The sequence below is a fragment of the Erigeron canadensis genome, chromosome 2 (assembly GCF_010389155.1).
Source record: "Erigeron canadensis isolate Cc75 chromosome 2, C_canadensis_v1, whole genome shotgun sequence".
NCBI lineage: Eukaryota > Viridiplantae > Streptophyta > Magnoliopsida > Asterales > Asteraceae > Erigeron > Erigeron canadensis.
This window is the reverse complement of record NC_057762.1, coordinates 26,224,193-26,238,064: the sequence shown is the minus strand read 5'-3', so window position 1 is coordinate 26,238,064 and position 13,872 is coordinate 26,224,193. Positions and strand designations below refer to the sequence as shown.

Genomic DNA, 13,872 nt, shown 5'->3' with positions numbered 1-13,872 from the left:
ATGAAATCTTGGAGGGATCTTGATTGGAGAAGAGAGGGGATCGGTTGGGAGGGATTTTCACACAAGTACAGCAGATTTTGTGACAATTAGGGCTGCCTAATTGCCCTCTAATCCCTGGCCATCACCTCTTATAGTTACACATAGGACCCTTCAACTCTTAAACTTGACTTTCTTAGCTTAATTCACCTACCGGGAGACTTAACTCACTAACAAGCACTTAATTACATCATGACACTTTAATTACTTTCATTAAACATCACTTTAGTCATATCACATTAAAGTTTGAGATGTTACAATTAATTGTTGAGCTTGTAGCCTTATAGTGTCAAGTAGCCAATATGAGGTGAGTGTATATGCATATAATCATATTCTTATTATTGAGGTCATAGGTGGGTAAATTCCTATGACCCATAGTTGATTGTTGTAAGAACTAGTAGGTGGGTAAATTCCTACTAGTCATGTTGTATATAAGAGCTAGTAGGTGGGTAAATTCCTACTAGCCAAAATATCCATGGCCATGTTGAAAATGTATGCTTATAATTTAGTTGTTTAACTTTTTATAGGAGTTGGTAGTAGCCAAGGTAAAGATTTGATCAAGTGATAGATTTGAAGTGGAAGTTGTCTCAAAGGTATTTGGCCATCTTTGAAGGTTGGCAACTTGAATAATGGTGTAGACTCCCTTGGTACATTTTGGCTCTTGATACATGTTCTTTTTGGTAAAACAAGTATGTTAATATGTATTGGAAGTCATAAGTTTTGTTGAATGAAGTATGCAACTAAAAAGGGTTAAATCGCCCATTTTGCCACTTTCGTTAACTTCGGGCGAATGACCCGTTTGGTCGTTTTAATGTATGTTTCAATGGTTAAGGTTTTGGATGTATCCATTATGTTGTAATGTATGATTTTACTCATTTTGGTGTTTTGGTTTAAAGAATTTGAAGCATAGAATGTGAAACATGAATTTTTGGTTAAAATGGAAAACTGCAGGTCGGACCATAAAATTCGGCCCTTACCATAATTTTATGGCCCTTTGATTTAGATGGGACCGTAAATTTATGGCCCGGGCCATAAATTTACGGCCAATACTAATTTTTTGAGGCATCAGGTCAAGTTGTGTAAAAACCTAGACGTATTTTACGCCCAAGTTTTTACGCTTAGTAGAAATGTTGGACCGTAAATTTACGGCTCGGGACCAAAAATTTACGGCTAGTACAAATTTTTGATCGTAAATTTACGGTCCAAGACCATAAATTTACGGCTAGTAGAAAAAAAAAATTTCAATTTTCTTAAATCTTTTTAACTATTACAAAAATGAGTTTGGTTGTTATATTTTTGGTATTAGAGCCATGGTTCAAGGGATTTAGGTATTTGATCTTTTAGTTAAGATGCCTAGACTTGAACCATAGGAAATTGACTTTGACCTTAGGTTTTGGATTGCTCGTGTTTGAGAATTGAAGTAATTAGTAAGGTTGATTTAAAATGAAATAGTTTATGATAATAATAGAGCCGGCCTATTATCGATCATAAGCTATCTCGTTTTAAGTTAAACTTACTAAATACGGAAATGATCGAACATGAAGGTTTGGGGGTATTAGAGACGAGATAGTAAATGAATTGCGTTATTAATAAGCTTTTTGAATTTTGTAGTATGGCTTCATCTCAAGATGAAGATGGATCGAGTCACGACAAGAATAAGAGTGTGTTGATAGAAGGTTTGAGTAGCGACTTTATAAGTGAACAAATCGGAAAGGCACTAGAGAACTTTTCTCCTTACATCGTTAAGAAACTAAACGAGACACTTGAGGGCGCAATGAGTGATACTACCGCTCTCAAGATAAGAGAAGAGGTTGCCACGGCGGTGCAAGTAGAGTTTGACAAACCGTTTCCGAAGGATAAAGCACCGGAAACACAAGATGTTGAGGAATGCCCGAAGCCCAAGAACGAGAAGCCCTATGATCTTAAGAGCTTCACCATTGCTAACCCACCCAAATACAATGGGGATCCCGATCCGATTGTGAGCACAAGGTGGGTAAACGAGATTGAGGGAGCCTTTCGCATCACAAAGACTCCGCCAGAAGACAAGACCTTATATGGGTCTAGTATGTTGTGTGATAGGGCAAAGTTGTGGTGGGACAGTGAGATCGTTAAGAAGGGTGAGGAGGCCACGGTGGGAATGGAGTGGGCTGAATTCAAGGTTGCTTTCTTTAAAGAATTTTGATCCGAAGCCGATGTGACTAGGCTTAGGAGTGAGTTCATGAACAACTCACAAGGCACCATGATGTTAATGAATTCCGAGTTCAATTTCTAGACAAAGCTCAATTTTGTCCAGAATACTTGAAAGATGATCGGTTGTTGAAGGAGCATTTTTATCGAAAGCTCCGCAAAAGTATTCGAGAGAAGATTACCTCACTTCAAATTGAATCTTTCGCTCAATTGGTTGACGTGGCTAGGTGGCATGAGGTGGAACAAGGCATGCCGGATGATGAATCCTCAAAAAGGAAGGTGGAACAAAGCAACTCTCCAAACAAGAAGTTCCGGCCTAGTGGAAGTTCGGGGGGTAGCTCCAACAAAAGAAACATCCCCACTTGCAACAATTGTGGGAAACATCATTCCGGGGTTTGTCTATCCCCATCTAAAAAGGGATGCTTCAATTGTAGCCAACCGGGTCACATAAGTAGAGATTGCAAGTTCTCTCCAAGTAAGCCTATCGTGTGTTTCAAATGCTTCAACGAGGGACACATGAAGAGTGCTTGCCCATTGTTGACGGAGGAAGAAAGGCAAGCCGAAGCAAGAAAGGCTAACGAAAGAAAGTTGGCGAAACAAGTAGGAAATCCGAGGGGAAGGTCGTTTTGAATCTCGGTAGCTCAAGCTAAGGAGTCCCCCGATATTGTGTCAGGTACCTTTCTAGTTCATGACATACCCGCTAAGGTTTTATTTGATTCCGGAGCAAATCGTTCCTTTGTTGCTACTCGGTTCACTAAATGCATTCCTTTACAATTATCTTTGCTTGAATCTCCTTTGTTGGTTGAAGTAGCGGGTGTTCAAACTTATGTGATTAAAAGTGTATTTATAGGGTGTAGCCTAATCAGAAACTTTGAAAATTTCAAAGTTAATCTTATTCCAATGGGTTTGGGAGAATTCTACGTTATTTTGGGTATGGATTGGCTTGCCCAACATAAGGCAAATATTTGTTGTACCGATAAAAGTGTTCACCTCAAAGCTCCTAACGGTAGGGATATGGTTATTTACGGTGAAAGAAATCAAGATTCATTGCCTTTATGCACCTTTGCTCGAGCCCGTCGACTTATCTCTCGAGGGTGCAAGGCTTTTCTTGCTCATGTTATTGACTCCAATAAGGAATCTAAATCGATATCCGAAATTCCTATTGTGAATGAGTTTGTAGATGTTTTCCCCGATGATCTACCGGGTCTTCCTCCCGATAGGCAAATTGATTTCAAAATCGATCTCATTCCGGGTGCTACACCTATTGCCAAGGCTCCTTATCGTCTCGCTCCAACCGAAATGCGAGAAATGATGGATCAACTCCAAGAACTACTTGATAAGGGTTTTATTCGCCCAAGTAGTTCTCCTGGGGTGCTCCCGTCTTGTTTGTTAAGAAGAAGGATGGTAGTTTACGGATGTGCATTGATTACCGTGAGCTCAACAAATTTAGCATCAAAAATAAGTATCCTTTGCCACGTATTGATGATCTTTTTGATCAACTTCAAGGAGCATCATACTTCTCCAAGATTGATCTTCGATCGGGGTACCATCAATTAAAGATTTGTGAAGAAGATATCCCAAAAACCGCGTTTAGGACTCGTTATGGTCACTATGAATTCTTGGTCATGCCTTTTGGGTTGACAAATGCTTCGGTGGCTTTCATGGATCTTATGAATCGTGTATGTCGTCCTTATCTTGATAAATCCGTTATTGTTTTCATTGATGACATTTTGATCTATTCAAAGTGTCCCTCCGATCATGAGAACATCTTCGTGAAGTTCTTGAAACCCTTCGCCAAGAGAAGCTATATGCCAAATTCTCGAAATGCGAATTTTGGTTGCGAGAAGTTCAATTTCTTGGTCATGTTGTCAATCAAGAAGGAATTAAAGTCGACCCGGGGAAAATAAGTGCAATCATGAAGCGGGAATCTCCTAAGTCCCCGAAGGAAATTCGTAGCTTTCTTGGTTTGGCAGGTTATTACCGTCGATTCATTCAAGATTTCTCTGAATTAGCCTCACCTCTTACAAAATTGACCCGGAAGAATGAGAAATTCGAATGGAAAAGTGAACAAGAAGGTGCATTTCAAACTCTAAAAGAAAAGTTGAGTCAAGCACCTATTCTCACTTTCCTGGATGGAGTTGAAGATTTCTCGGTGTATTGTAATGCCTCGTTCAATGGTCTTGGTTGTGTCCTTATGCAAAAGGGGCGGGTTATCGCTTATGCATCAAGACAATTAAAAACTCATGAAAAGTCCTATCTCGTCCATGATTTAGAGCTTGCGCGGTCGTTATTGCATTCAAGATTTGGCGTCATTACTTATATGGAGTTAAATTCTCCATTTATTCCGATCATAAGAGCCTTAAGTATTTCTTTGAGCAACGTGATCTTAATAATCGTCAACGGAGGTGGTTAGACTTATTGAAAGATTATGATTGTGAAATTTTGTATCACCCCGGGAAGGCCAATGTGGTAGCCGACGCCTTGAGTAGAAAGAGTTCTCATTTCACAATTCGTGTTTCACCTCTTTGGGTAATGTTTACGAACGACTTCTTTGAACGGATAAAGGAAGCTCAAGAAGAAGCCTTAAAACGTAACCCCAAACAAGAGAGAATTAAAGGGCAATTGCAACATCTTTCTAAGGATTCTCGTGGTCTCATGGTCCGTTATGGAAGAATTTGGATTTCATTCTCATGCACATTGAAGGAAACTCTTCTCGATGAAGCACATAAGTCCAAGTATTCTATCCACCCCGGTGCAACGAAAATGTATCATGACTTAAAGGTTGATTATTGGTGGCCGTGTATGAAACGTGACATTGTCAAGTATGTGGAAAAGTGTTTGACTTGTTTTCTAGTTAAGGCGGAGCATCAAAAGCCTTATGGGAAGCTTCAACCACTTGATATACCACAATGGAAGTGGGAGCAATTGACTATGGATTTCATTACCAAACTCCCCAAGATGCCAAAACACCAATTTGATTCCATTTGGGTGATTGTAGACCGGTTGACGAAAAGCGCCTTGTTTTTACCCATTCGTGAGTCATCGTCATCCGAAGTTTTAGCCGATTTATATGTGAAAGAAGTTGTAGCTCGACATGGCATTCCCGTCTCTATTGTTTCAGAAAGGGATACTCGATTTACCTCCCATTTTTGGAGGAAATTTCATGAAGATCTGGGTACTAAGTTACATTTTAGTACCGCATATCACCCGCAAACGGATGGTCAAAGCGAGAGAACCATCCAAACATTGGAAGACATGTTACGTGCTTGCATAATTGATTTTGGAGGACCATAGGATGCATACTTGCCTTTGGCGGAATTTTCATACAATAATAGCTACCATTCTAGTATTAAGATGCCACCGTACGAAATGCTCTATGGTAGAAGATGTCGAACTCCCATTTGTTGGGGAGAAGTGGGTCAACGGGAATTAGGAGGAACCGATGCTGTCCTTGAGACTACGCAAAAGATAGACGAGATTCGTGAAAGACTTAAAGCGGCTCAAGATAGACAAAAATCGTATGCCGATGTTAGAAGACGACCCATTGAGTTTATGGTTGGAGATCGGGTTATGTTAAAGGTATCTCCATGGAAGGGTTTGCTACGATTTTGTAAACGTGGAAAGTTGAGTCCACGGTTCATAGGCCCGTTTCGCGTTTTAGCCCGTGTTGGTAAATTGGCATACCAATTGGAGTTGCCCGAAGAGTTATCTCGTATCCATAGCACTTTCCATGTGTCACAACTCCGAAAATGTCTTGTTGATGATGCAACATGTGTTCCATTAAATGAAATCGAGCTAGACAAGAAGTTAACTTATGTCGAGGAACCGGTGGCCATAGTTGAAGAAGAATTAAGAAGAATAAACAACAAAACGGTACGCACTTTCAAGGTACAATGGAAGCACCATAAGAGCTCCGAGTATACGTGGGAAACCGAGCATGACATGTTGGTGTACTACCCGTCTTTTCACATGGCATGGATCACGGGGACGTGATCGATTCTAAGTGGGGGAGATTAGTAACATCCCAATATTTTAAGGTAATAGAAAATTAACCTTTTTTGTAGTTTTGACATTTAATTAATTTCCTAGTATTTTGTTTTGAATTAAGGGGTTAATTTAGTTGGAGCTTTAGTGGCTACCGGGTATTAAACCCACTAAAATTTGAAGTGAGACGTGGCTAACAGGGGAAAAGGCCAGCCATCAAGTCTTATGACTCACTTATTTCCACTCACTCAATTCTACAACCTTCTTCTCTAGTTCATCTCTCAAAATTCATGCAATTGAAGCTTCAAAACTCAAATTTAAGAATCTTAATCTTTGAACAACAACAATAATCATCACCAATTACTTTAGAAATTGAAATTGAGGGTTGTGTGGAGTTGGTGGTGGCTGAAAATTTCAAGGAAAAAAAGGGTAGAATTTTAATTTGAAAACCCTAATTCTTTGTCTTTCATTCTTGAGGTAATGATTTTCTTAACACTAGTTTTTATTTATTATTGAAATTTAGGTTTCTTAGCCTGAATTGGGGGTTTTTGTTATTGGAGATTTTCAAGTAAAACCCTAATCAAATTTTATTGATAAATGGATAATGTGATTGACAGAAAATGTTGATAATGAAAATCCCCCATGGTAAGAGTCTCATACTTTATGGTGTTTGGCTAGTGATTATGAAATAAAGCTTTATTATGAGAATTTGAAATTTGTTGGAAAAGTGTTGAGTAGCCAAACACCATGATGTTAGAGTTGATGAGTGCAAGAAGATGATTGTAAGGAAATTGAGTCATGGAACTCATAGATGTTATGTGTTTATTCATGTTTAGGTATTGAAGATTAATTGTTGAGCTTGTAGCCTTATAGTGTCAAGTAGCCAAATTGAGGTAAGTGTATATGCATATAATCATATTCTTGTTATTGAGGTCATAGGTGGGTAAATTCCTATGACCATAGTTGATTGTTGTAAGAACTAGTAGGTGGGTAAATTCCTACTAGTCATGTTGTATGTAAGAGCTAGTAGGTGGGTAAATTCCTACTAGCTAAAATATCCATGGCCATGTTGAAAATGTATGTGTGATGTTTGTTATGAATGATATGGCTAGCTTGCTAGGCTTATTATGGTGCTTGATGCACAAAGTTAAATGGTATGATTATGATTATGTGTATATGCATTCACTAAGCAATTGCTTATAATTTAGTTGTTTAACTTTTTATAGGAGTTGGTAGTAGCCAAGGTAAAGATTTGATCAAGTGATAGATTTGAAGTGGAAGTTGTCATCGAAGGTATTTGGCCATCTTTGAAGGTTGGCAACTTGAATAATGGTGTAGACTCCCTTGGTACATTTTGGCTCTTGATACATGTTCTTTTTGGTAAAACAAGTATGTTAATATGTATTGGAAGTCATAAGTTTTGTTGAATGAAGTATGCAACTAAAAAGGGTTAAATCGCCCATTTTGCCACTTTCGTTAACTTCGGGCGAATGACCCGTTTGGTCGTTTTAATGTATGTTTCAATGGTTAAGGTTTTGGATGTATCCATTATGTTGTAATATATGATTTTACTCATTTTGGTGTTTTGGTTTAAAGAATTTGAAGCATAGAATGTGAAACATGAATTTTTTGTTAAACCGGAAAAGTGCAGGTCGGACCATAAAATTACGGCCCTCACCATAATTTTACGGCCCTTTGATTTAGATGGGACCGTAAACTTACAGCCCGGGCCATAAATTTACGGCCAATACTAATTTTTTGAGGCATCAGGTCAGGTTGTGTAAAAACCTAGACGCATTTTATGCCCAAGTTTTTACGCTTAGTAGAAATGTTGGACCGTAAATTTACGGCTTGGGACTATAAATTTACGGCCAGTACAAATTTTTGACTGTAAATTTACGGTCCAAGACCATAAATTTACGGCTAGTATAAAAAAAAAAATTTTAAAAAATCAATTTTCTTAAATCTTTTTAACTATTACAAAAATGAGTTTGGTTGTTACATCATCAAGCAATTTTTGATAAGCATCTTGCTGAGCAACAGTATCTGTCTCAACAGGAGGATCAGGCAAGGGTTCATCAATGGTTTTCACCTTCCCTTCATACTTGAGGACAATCCTCAAATTGCGATACCAGTATAGGAAGTTAATACCATTAAGTTTCTCCTTCTCCAACAAAGAACGGAGTGAATTTTGGTTTACATTTTGAGTGTTTGCCATCTACATTAGAAGTAAGGTTTATTTTAGTATTTTCGATATGAGAACTTTAATAAATTAGCTACCCAAGTTTTAATATTATAAAACGATTAATTTATTAAAGTCTAAGATCCACAAACTACTATTAGAGATATGTGTAGTTCAACAAACTACTATTATCTACTGGCATGTTTATCCCATCCTTGCCTCGGATTCACGTCTTACCATGAACTCGATTAAGTCGTCCAATTTGTAAACTGTGGAAATTTAGCCTAGTCTCACTCGAAACTAAAAATCCACCTCGTGGCTATAATTCGATTAGGTCTTACCGTAACCAAAAAGTAACGAGGAGTGTTCACAAGCTCATTGGATGGCTTGACTTAAGTTTGACGGGTATATTAAAAAATTGTGTTCACGAATACTTAATATACCAACAATTCGTTACACTATTTCTTAAAACTCATTTTAACCGTTTATTATATAGTTACTTTCAAAAGAAAACTATTTGAAGTTTAACTTTTAAAATCATCAAGTTTAAACTTTAAATTCATTTTATGTTTTTATTTAATGTTTCCATCAAAAATATTTTAGCATATTATAATCAACAATTATATAAATAAAAATATATCCATGCATTATACAAGTCCAAAGGAAAACTCCCACTTAATTCAAGAACAAGTGAGATTTTGTGTAGTAGTCCATTCTTGTTAACTTGACTCCAAGTCTATCTTTTAAGCCAAAAACCTTTTTTGTAAAATTTAATAACTACATTATTAAAAGTTATATATGGCTTCTCCATAATTACAATGCATGGGTATAATCATGGATAAAATAAAATAACCAAGCCATAATTAATAAATTCAAAATTTAAAGAAATGATTTATTTTTTTTTAATCTTATTTGTGCGCCATGTGGTTAGATCTGAATCAATCATGTTAATTCTAAAAACCAAAAGGTTTTATTAAATACCAATACGCCACAAAGCTTGATCAAAAATAAAATCACATGACAACTAAAAGGTGTAAAAGTGGTTCTGGTACCACTGTTGGAAAGATTAGCCCTCGTGTGTACTTTTAAAATATATATATACGCAGCGGAAGACTAAAAATACCAACATGTATTATTTATAAAACTTGCACACGATTAATATTTCCTCCAGGATCCAAATACACCATAATAGTTGCTATAATAGATAGACTAGAAATTATACCTTCCAAGTAGATAAAATCTTGTGTGCCAAAAACAATATTCAATAATATGAATATCTCTACAGTTGATCCACACGAACACCTCAAACAATACCCGAAGGCTGCTAGACCTTAATCACCAAAACTTAAAATATAAAATTGCCAAAACACTTTTGGTTTTTTTTCCAAGCCGTGAAACTAAGAGGAGGATTTTTTTCCTTTAAAATTTCATTATCCAAATATGAGACTGTTGGTGCATTTCCGGGTGACAGCATCATTATAGAAGTTTGTCTTGAGTCTATTGAATATGTACTTGTAATAAACGTTAAGTTTTCGCGTATAATAAAGTCAACCTCGACCTTTGACCAGTCAACCTCGACCTTTGACCAAGTCAACCTCAACCTTTGACCTGGTCGAGCTCGACCTACACGAGACGTCGGCCCGGCCCGGTCCATGTTTAAGCCCATATATATAGATGTAAGGTTTAGGTTTTAGAGAGGGGGAGAGTTTTTGGTTGCAACTTGTGAATCTCTCAGTTGGTTTTCGTTTCACATTTTCACATTCCGAACTTGGTATTTTACTTGTAATTGCATTTACTGAAGTAATATACGGTTCCAGTTTATTCATATTCGTGTTCGTGTTGTTGATTGCTTTTGTATAAGAATTTTTGCACTTATACATTAGTTACTTAATCTCGTTGATCCGGTGGCAAAGGGACTTTCAATTGGTATCAGAGCCAACGGAGGTATTCTTTTTGTTCGGGATTAAGGTTTCGACAAAAATAAAGGTGGTTCAATTCGATTCTTCAAAGTTTTTCGGTGAAAATAAGCTTCATACGCTCTATTCGATCAAGAACAAGCCAAACTTGACCTCGACCATACTTCTAGCTCGACCACGCTCCTAGCTCGAGCTCGACCTCCTAGCTCGACCACGCTCCTACTAGCTCAAGCTCGACCTCCCAAGCTCGACCTCGACCTTCCAAGCTCGACCTCGACCTAGTCTGGAGCTCGACCTAGTCAAACTTGACCTAGTCAAGCTCGACCTAGTCTGGAGCTCGATCTAATCAAACTAGACCTAGTCAAGCTCGACCTAGTCAAGCTCGACCTAGTCAAACTCGACCTAGTCAAACTCAACCTAGTCAAGCTCGACCTATCCAAGCTCAACCACTCGAGCTCGACTATTGAAAAATGTGTTGATTTTGTTTTGGCCATAACTTTCAAACCGTAACTCCGTTTTTGACGATTCAAGCGGCCACGAATTCGTAAATGAGTCTACTTTCCAATGGTTATGGAAACATCACTTGAAATTGACCAGACAAGGTCGACCTCGACCACACAAGCTCGACCTCGACCAAAAGTGAACCTCAACCTCGACCACAACCCTAGCTCGACCTCAATCACAATTGGAGCTCGATCTCGAACAGATTTGGAGCTCGGCCTCGACCACATCTGGAGCTAGACCTATCCTAGCTCGACCTATTCGGTTTCGAGTAACTAAGTTCCGATATTTCTTGTTCGACTATATAATCAGTTTTTAAGCTCAAAGTGATTGCTTTTAGAATTTGCAATATTGATTGTGTTTAGGTTCTGAACTTGTCTGAATATTGAACTTGTAAACTCTTTCGAGTTTAGGTTTGATATATGTTAATCGAGTTTTGGACTTGTAAACTTGGTGAACTTTGGATTCTAATTTATCACTTTTCGAATTGTCAAGAACTTGTAATTTTGATTTAGTTTTGGTTTAAGCTTGTTGGAATATTGAACTTGTAAACTCTTTGAGTTTTGGTTTGAATTCTGTAATAAAGCAATAGACTTGAAACCTTGATCAACTTTAGGTTCTAAATTTAGACAACTCGAATCAATGATGGCTAGAGTTCTATCCTTTATAGAAGATTCTAAGAAATCTTAGAAGGAATTCAAGACCAGGCCAAAAAGGTTGTTTTGTCACACCCCGCCAAATCATTTTGGTGAGTTATGACTACAAAGGATCATAACGCAAATTGTATAAGAGAACGACCACTAAACGTGTCGTTTTTATTCATTAATACCAACGTTTCAAGACGTAACCTTACAATAAAGTAGCTAAGAAATACATAAGAGTTCTTATTTATTATCTAGTACATGACTCTTGAATACTTGAGATTCCTACTCCGCTCCATGAAATTCCATAACACTAGTTACCTGAGAAATACATGCTAAAACGTCAACATAAAGTTGGTGAGTCATAGGTTTATCATATCAACATAGTTTATGGATCACAAGGTTTTTATATACATAATATATATAATACTATAGCACTGAGCTCCCAATACCGAAGCTTAACGATGTTACATTTACCCCATGCGTAGTACTTTCATCCTCAAGTACTATGAATCAAATATCATGCACCCGTTTGATCATGCCGATCAAGTTAGCGCTACTAACTCGGGTGGGGGTGTCAAACCCAATAGATCTATTCACAAATATTCGCGCTTAAGTCCATAACTGACGGTATTGAAATAGGGGATTTAATAGGATGAGAAACAACTCAGGAAATATATAGTAATAAAGTACTTGTGTCCAATCTTAAAATAAATAAAAGTGCATGTATTCTCACCCCAAAAATGAAATATTTAAAAGGGGCTATGAACTCACCTTAGAGTAACCACGGGGTTATGATGATATCCGAGTTATGTGTGTCCTAAATAAATCATGAGGATTTATTAATTAAGAGACCACAAAATAAGTTACTTGTACAAGTTGAGGATACTGTTTTTTTTTAGTATTCATACTGATTTCTTATAATTGTACATATATTGTATATTGGTAGCCATCGATGTTTTAAAATTCCCATTTAAATTTATCAGCTCACTAATCCACTAGTCTACTATCATGTACTATAACATGTTTTATTCACAAGTGGTGGCATTACTAAGTATTCTAAGTAAATCACAACAAAATGACTTCACAGATATGTATTTTTAATGGGGAATCATCAAATGGGTAATTATATGATAATTAGTCCCAAGTCTTAAGCACTGATAGTACCGTACTCAAAAGTATAAACTCAGTTCCAAACCTTAACTAATTTCAACAGTAAGCACTCTTGTCCATGTTTACTTATATCTATATATGTCTCTACTCGTATATATATAATTGAAGTTCTTAGCAGACATAGTTTAAGCATGATTGTTAGTGCCTAAAATAGTTATTTTGAGGATGCTGGTGCGATAAGTTTGTATAGGTATTGAGGATAATGAACGTAGACATTGAACAGGACATTTAAGTTGTACTCAGTTCACTATCATCTTTTCATTGTAGTAATTGGAATTTGGCCTTTTTACTAGCTTACATGTTTATCACAGTATATTGCAATTTACTCAAAATCATATCATTTTCATGCAACTTGAATTTTATATCTAGGTACATGATTTTTAGATTATATGTGCTCAGGGAAGCTTCTGATATACTTGAATTTCAACTCATATATATGTTTTTATCAATATGCGTCTAATTCACATATTTGTGGCTTCCAAGTATCCATAATTTACACAATGTCACCATATACTTATGAACTCTAATATGGCTAAGATTTAACACAAAATGTGTACTAATTTCTAAAGTAGTTATTGCAAGTATGCTCTGTTCTCAATACCAAAACCCATTTTTGGATTCTACAAGTTTCGACATTAGTTACTGAGTTACAGTAGGAGAATCATGAAGTATAAAGAGTGATTCTTGATTAGATGAGTACCACATTACATAGAGAAGGTCCTGGTTTGCTTATGTGATTACCCTAAGGTCGTGTGAAGCATATGTACAGAATTTATATCATTTAGCATTTCATGTTTATAGTCCATTGTTCCTGAAGTTTATTCATGGCCTTGACAACGCGATATCGTAACATGTTTTATTTATATTTTTAGAATCAATTCGAAATGATCAGGTCATAAGACTTACCACAACGAGAAAAGAGGAGCATGAGAAAGCTAGCTGAAATGAGTTCCTGGCCGGGGATGATTGAAAACGTGGGCTGCTGAACAAAGGGAATAATTTCGAGTTTAAAGACACATCTCGAAACACACGGAATCTGAATGACATGAGAAAAATACATGGGTACTTACAACTAGGCAGAGATGAGACTTGCAACAATTATCGCGATTATAACAACGATTAGAAGACACCGTGCTCTTAACAGAATGCGCCTGGACGAAAGAAACGAAACGAGTTCACTAACTGATACAGTTCAGGTTTGTGACAAATTTTGAAATGTCGAGAGTATCGATATACTTACGAAAGTTTACTA

General features: G+C 37.0%; 2 protein-coding genes across 2 annotated transcripts; both read left to right on the top strand.

Moving 5' to 3' along the window:
* The first annotated feature begins 3,123 nt into the window (after window positions 1-3,123).
* Window positions 3,124-4,636, top strand: LOC122587977. Its single transcript, XM_043760125.1, has 2 exons — window positions 3,124-3,607; window positions 4,002-4,636. Exons 1-2 carry the CDS (start codon window positions 3,124-3,126, stop codon window positions 4,634-4,636), a joined length of 1,119 nt encoding a protein of 372 aa, XP_043616060.1.
* A 941-nt stretch (window positions 4,637-5,577) lies between these two features.
* Window positions 5,578-6,216, top strand: LOC122587975. The gene has a single exon (XM_043760124.1). It carries the CDS (start codon window positions 5,578-5,580, stop codon window positions 6,214-6,216), a length of 639 nt encoding a protein of 212 aa, XP_043616059.1.
* The last annotated feature ends 7,656 nt before the right edge of the window (window positions 6,217-13,872 follow it).